The sequence below is a fragment of the Oculina patagonica genome, unplaced genomic scaffold (assembly GCF_052425735.1).
Source record: "Oculina patagonica isolate OP01 unplaced genomic scaffold, crgOcupat unplaced1046, whole genome shotgun sequence".
Classification (NCBI taxonomy): Eukaryota; Metazoa; Cnidaria; class Anthozoa; order Scleractinia; family Oculinidae; genus Oculina; species Oculina patagonica.
The window spans coordinates 635-7,278 of NW_027557024.1; the positions used below are offsets into that span (position 1 = coordinate 635).

The 6,644-nt window shown below is 39.9% G+C and overlaps 1 protein-coding gene across 1 annotated transcript; it reads right to left on the reverse strand.

Moving 5' to 3' along the window:
• Positions 1-207: 207 nt before the first annotated feature.
• LOC144639548 (heat shock protein 105 kDa-like) lies at positions 208-4,873 on the reverse strand (the record flags this gene model as incomplete). Its single annotated transcript, XM_078498839.1, has 6 exons — positions 208-276; positions 1,610-1,750; positions 1,910-1,967; positions 2,252-2,387; positions 3,870-3,902; positions 4,786-4,873. Coding segments are annotated over 6 exons (525 nt in total), but the record flags the coding sequence as incomplete, so codon positions are not given.
• Between the last annotated feature and the right edge of the window lie 1,771 nt (positions 4,874-6,644).

Below are 6,644 nucleotides of genomic sequence, written 5' to 3' on the forward strand. Positions count from 1 at the left end.
GTCCCTTACGCACAAGTTGAGATTTTTAAAGGCTATACACGCACGGCTCTATGATTCTGGCGCCAAGTCAGCCTCGCCTCTTGGCTTGGCTGCCTCGTTGGCAATGAACACTGTAAATGACATAAATGTGTGTAAAAGAAAGTACTTACGGAAGCAACACAGTCAACAACTTTTGTGGATAATTCTCTTTCAGAGATCTATCTTTAGCTAATGAAGGGAGCATTTGCCATGATCTGCTCTGGGTGAAAAAACTTCCTCATTCCCCAGGTAACGCACCTACAAAAAAGGCACAAATTAATAACGACGTTTCTACTCCTAAAATGACTTAGATTATAGACTGAGTAAACTGAAGTTACATGTATAAGAGGTTTCACTATGTCCTATGGTAATTGGAAATTGCAAGGTGGAGAGATGGGGTGGGGGTTGTTTTTACAAAAACCAATTGTGTTAAAAGCAAGAATGAAGCTAAGTTGGAATTTCCATATAGGAGTTCTCAAAACAAAAAGCCTCTTATGAGCAAGTTAATAAAATCACTCAGAACGTAAATAAAATTTAAAGGTCAATGTATTTTATAGCACTGCTGTGCTAATTGAGGACACTGTACACAAAAACAAATAGTGTAAATCAAACAGAAATCGCAACAGGTGGAAGGCAGACCAGTTGGCTATTTACAAAGTGTGGAGGAGTTGAATTTGGGACAACTAACCCTGAATTCATCTACAGTCAGCTTCTCGCTATAGCAGACCCCCCTTAGGACCACAATTTGTTTTTTTTGCAAAAGTGAAAGTCCTTAGTGGGGGGATTTTATTTTCAGTTATTCTTATTCGCCGGGACTTCAACTCCAGTCTATAATAACGGGGTGTCGGTAATAGTGAGGTGTCGGCAAGGCAGGAGTTAACTGCAGTGACAGAGAGGAGGATTTGAACCCAGGACCTCCAGATTACAAGTCCAGCACCCTAGCCATGAGGCCATGCTGCCTCCTGTATTTTCTAAACACATCACAATGGATTGCACATTGCATTGCATTGCACACATTTTCCCAGATGTTCTTAACAAGTGTCTGCATCTGGTAAAGCAAACAAGAAAAACTACCATCCCAGCCCAAAACATTATGTTTTTTCACCAATAATTACCTGATGGTCATGACAGTTTTTGTCAAATGAAGGTATATAGAAAGTGAAAAATACATGTAGTTGCCTGAACTTTAGTGACAAATACAGAATTTTTAAAAGAGATATCAGTTTGATGACAAAAACTCACTCAAAGCAGCCACTCATTTAAAGCATAACAATAGCAGTTTCTTTACAATTACATGTATGATTAAACACAAAACTCTCAAGCTAGCATATGATATGGCATGATTCTGTATGTTGGCACATTTGCAACTTAGCTTAGCAAAATTCAAGTTTTGTCCTCAAATCAATCGACATACATATTTAGCCTTTAAATTTATATTGTTACATGCACTTTATACAATAACTAATTATGCATAAAAATTAATCTTCTTAATACAGTGCAGCAAAAATATAAGCTCACACCCACTGTCACAAAATTTTGTGTGTGAACAATAGGGTAAAGAATTAATTCCATTAGGGATTTAAAAAATTACCTTTACTCCAATACAGTCCCCAGGTCTTTCCACTAGCTCACAGGAAAAACGTTTCTTTTCTTCCAGTACGACTGGATCGCTAAATTTCCTCCCAATAAGCCTCTTGAATTGGCTCACCGTATTTTTCAAGTTAAATATCATCTGAAGGAAATCAAATTATAGGGTATAGAAAGTTTTAACGTATACAATTCACAAGAGGTACATAATGTATGTCCGATCTGTACAGTTTCTTTACAAATTTCAAATCAGATAGCGTGTGCATGAAAACGGAAGTCGGCATCGAAACACAAAAAACTTCACCTGGTTTTTCCCTTCAACACCAATACTCCTTGTCGATTCTCCAAGCGATACAACACTCCTGTAAGGCAAAATAATTGTACATCAGTTATGAAATAAGCTTGCAATTCAATAAATTTTTCCTTTGCTGAAATAAGCTTTGGTGTCATATTCACGGAAAAATTAGACAAGGTCACTAAAGTTTACAACTTGCATTTCAAAACTACGCAAACCGTAAAATCGCGCAAATCGATTGTAGATTCGACAACATGCATCAAAAACATCGATAATCTATAGACTGCAAGTACTAAGCGAGGAAAAATTACAAGCAGAGTTTATTTAATTATGATAAAATGTTCTACTTACGGCGTGCTTCTATCACTGTATTCATTGGCGATCGTCTCGATCCCTCCGCCTCGCGCAACGGCGACGAAACACGACTCATTTCCCACATCAAACCCTACAACGGACATTGCAGCTGCTTCGGATTTTCTACCAAGGCCTAGAATTGAATAATTCACTCGATTAAGGCAACGTGCAGTGTCTCTCGAGCTAAACGAAATTCACGTGGCTCAGACACTGAAAGTAAAGCCGGTCACCGCTGTCACCCATTAGCTTGCCATAAAAGGTAACGATCTGACGTAGTGATTTCTCCCCAGTCCTTTCTCCAATTGCTGGTCAGTGTTCTGGAAGGTTCCAGAAAATTCTACAGAATATGAGAGCTTTAATACCAGCAAAGACATTTTTTTGTCTAGGATATTTTAGAACACTGAATTGTTAGAAGTAAAACTATGCATTTTTTTAAAAAAATAGTAACATTGACTTCCTGGTGATGTAAAATTATGCTAGCTAGCGATCACGGATGATCTATGAGAAGGGCTAGGCGTACTCAGTCGAGCTGAAAACCGGATACATTTCGGTTCCTGATAACTGAAAAAAGCTTCCCCTAAACCATTGTTACCTTGAACTAATCGGCTCCAAAAATTAAAAGGACAAAATTACAGTCTATCTTGCCACACAGTCTTAATAACAGTTCCACTGCTCAAAACAGCGACTTGCAAATGACTTGATTACAGCGTGACAGCCGTTTGTCGCTTATATACCTACTGTAACATAGTCTAGAAGAACCTTCTATATTACCTATTTTTAGTAACATTACAACAAGTTTCGTTTGCAACTTTTGAGGCTTTCAGTAGAATGTTCTAGAATTAGAATGGTCTAGAATGCAACGTGGAACATTCTGGAAAGAACTGGAACCCTCTTTCCTGAGCATACTGTTAAGCCTCAGTTATAGGCCCTGGGTACGGGCTACCATTTGTAAGGTGTAGGATTTGGGTGGAACTTAAACTGTTTCTCTGGGGGTTGTTGGGACACACCATGAACAGTACAACTGTACTAACCATTTGGAAACTAGTATACTGATGTATGGACTGGGGACCTTCGTGTAAACCAGAAGAAATTCATTGTTTATTACCTAGGGGCCTAGTCAGCCCTCGTCAGCTCCGAGGGTAAATAAATTCTTTTTATTGATTGATTGATTGATTCAAACCATTGGTGGCTAAGATAAACGAGCGGTGGGTGGGTGCCAGGAAGGGAGGAGCGGTATCGCGTAAAAAAACCCGACACCGTTCACAGTAAACGTGAAACTGCAAGGCTGATGGAACTGCGTAGAAAACTAAAAAATGCGGCAGAGACATGAAAGAGTCCGAAACAGCTGTCTACAGTTATGCATTGTTGACTCTCAGATTGGTCTCTATCATGTCTCTGCCGCATTAGTTTTCTACGCAGTTCCATCAGCCTGCAATTTCACGTTTCATGTTTTTCATTTGTTGGCTCGGCTGATCTCAGGTCTTTCATAGATCCTGCGTACACTAGCAGCATTTTGTTCGCGGCCCAGTGCATTTTGTTCGTTTACCGATCACAATGATCGGACTGACCTACTGAGGTGCTAACAGTTTTTTAAAGAGTTTTCCGAAAATATTACCTGTTTCCAGGTCACGCTCGACTATTCCTTGAGCTAACGGATGATGGAACACGTTTTACTTAACTTTGCTTTACTCAGGAGATTGCTTGGATTGTTAAACAGTAAAGGAATGATCACAGTGCAGCATCTGTTCTAGCTGTTGCAGGCCTAGATAAGCATATATATGCTTACCCCCGCGGAGGGGTTCCTGAGCATAGGGGTCAGCAGAAGTCCTGAGCATAATGGGGGGGACTCTGCTGAAGAAGCGGGGTGCTCAGCTGGCTGTTGACATTGGAAGACAAACTTTTTTCTTTGCTACTGTCTTTCAATTGTATTCCAAACTTTGTTTTCACGTATTTATTTTAGGTTGTTCCAGTGTATTAAGATCTTGAAAAGAGTGTTCTTTGAAGCGAAATGTCTAGAGACTGGATTGATTTTGAGTAATTAACTCACACAGCTGCAAACAATCAGGGACGGCGGAACATTTTTCCATTGAGGGGCTGACTAGTGACTTGAAGTAGGGGGGGGGGGGGGCTTAGAAGACTCTTCTCTTAGTAAGTCTTTGTTTTTTTTTCGGAAAAAGTGGGGTAAAGCCCCCCACCCCCAGTCCCCCTGGCTCCGCCGTCCCTGACAATGCCTAGTGGTACGCTTAGTTGATAAGAATTGAATTGACTGAATTGCTATGATTCCCGAGCAGGTTAGCAAATACTTCTAGTCGCTGAACATTTGCTACATAGCTACTGTCTCCTCCAAGCCTTTGGACTGGAACGGCCTCACAGCTTACCGCTAGCCACTTTTTTGCCATCGACATGAACAATAACGTTACGGTTTTCGGCTCAGCTATTGTCACTATCAATCAACAGTCATTCCACTCTTCGTGACCTTGGTCAGATTCAGTCTAAATCTGTAAAGGCAGGAGCCCTGGTAAGGGTCACACCTGTATTTACTGTATTAAAGTTTGTAGTACTGGTCATGTTCTGAGCATATCTTGGAGACTGTCCAACAGTCTGTAGATGTCCTACGTCCTTAACACACAATTACACACATTACACAAATGATTACATGTGGCCGTCGGTAATTAATTAAAACCAATTCGCACTTGCCGAGCCACCTAGCGCGCGCAAGTGTGTAGAGTATCAGTTTCAAACATTCCATTGTCACGCGATTGGTCATAGGTGTATTGACGTTCAGCGTAAAGTTTTATAATACTGCTCAAAGAGCTGATCGCCGCCCACCGTTGAACTGGCCTCTAAACTGTAATCGGTAATGTAGGAACATCAGGTGAGCCTAACAGCAAAGTAACTATGCATTATTAATCAGCTCTGTAAGGTGTGGTTAATGCGACTGCAAGCAGAGGCAAATCCGAGTTTCTCCGCCTGTTACAATTTGATCACTAAAACTTATGTCAGCTAGTACAAGCAAAACATTGACTTTTTCAACAGTTATGTCGTTCAATTGAGATGATTTGCCATAAGCGCTTAAGTAAACACAAGTTTTGATGCAACAACAGTGTGCGCTCTGCCGATCGCGGGGGTATTTTCTTTTGATTCTGGAGTATGGGTTAGATTTGCGTAAATAACACACATGTTTTCCATCACATGCGAAGCTGAAGTAGTTGCAAATGGACCTTGCAATACGATACACTAAATCATTTGCAGATTTTCGTACAATTTACTGAATGCGTTTTGCGTGCCATTTCATGTTTCTATAAATTGGAGATCAGATGTTATTTCGTAACTGAACGGAGTTGATTTTATGAGAAGTTTTGTAAGTTTTCGCGCAGTTTGAGGCACACTGATCGCCAGTGGATTATTCGACGCCCATCTACGGATAAACTGAGCGTTTGTTTATCTCAGTCAAAACAAACATTGCAACCACGCCGGCGTTGTGAATGTGTTCCTGTATTATTGAAGTGCATAGCTTTACAACATATATGTCAAACAACCGTAATTAACGCTATACGTGTGTCATTTTCATTTGTATAAAATTAAGGCGTCATCCACGAAAACTAGAGTTTCTACGGATAGCTAGCTATATAGGTGCACATATCACACTGCAATGCTAACGACCCTTAGCTTACACTTCAAGAACGGTAACATACTGAGCCAAAAGCAGCATTGGTCTGTTTCTTCAAGATTTTCTCTCTTTACTTTTTTTTTCTGACAAATCCCAGCCCATTTCGTTGTTTTTGTGCGGCAAAAGGAGTAAAAAATGTTATAAAATGATATAAGAATATTCGCAAGACAGTGGGGAACGGGCATTGAAAAGGAAAGAGTGCTCAGATCAAGTAACTACTACCATAGATAAAAACAATATTTTGGATAACAAAAATGTAAACCATCCCCTGGCCTCAATTTAGAAATCCGAGCCTGAATTGAATAAGTCAAGAAACTACACACTGTCAAGTTGTCACCTTTTCTGTTTGTGTTCTTTTCAGCCCGTTAAAGAAAAAAGACATGTTTTTCTCGGGTCAAAGCCAGGGAAAAACTCGAAAAGAGCGTGACGTTTATTGCGGTTCGCCATCAAACTTCTGTGAAAGATAAAGCTTGCCTTAGATATAAAATTTCTTTCCGGTCGTACCTTATTGTTACTTATTTTCGCGGGTACATAATTTCGCGAAAATGCAACGAGAATATTTCGCGAGACTTAATTTTTTCGCGATTTGGCCAAAAATACGTAATTAGCATAAAAAATACAATGAAAATCGTTTACAATTAATATTCGCGGGTCTTTAATTTCGCGAGTTTTTGATTTACGTACTGAGGAACAAGTCCCGCGAAAATAAGTAACAATAAG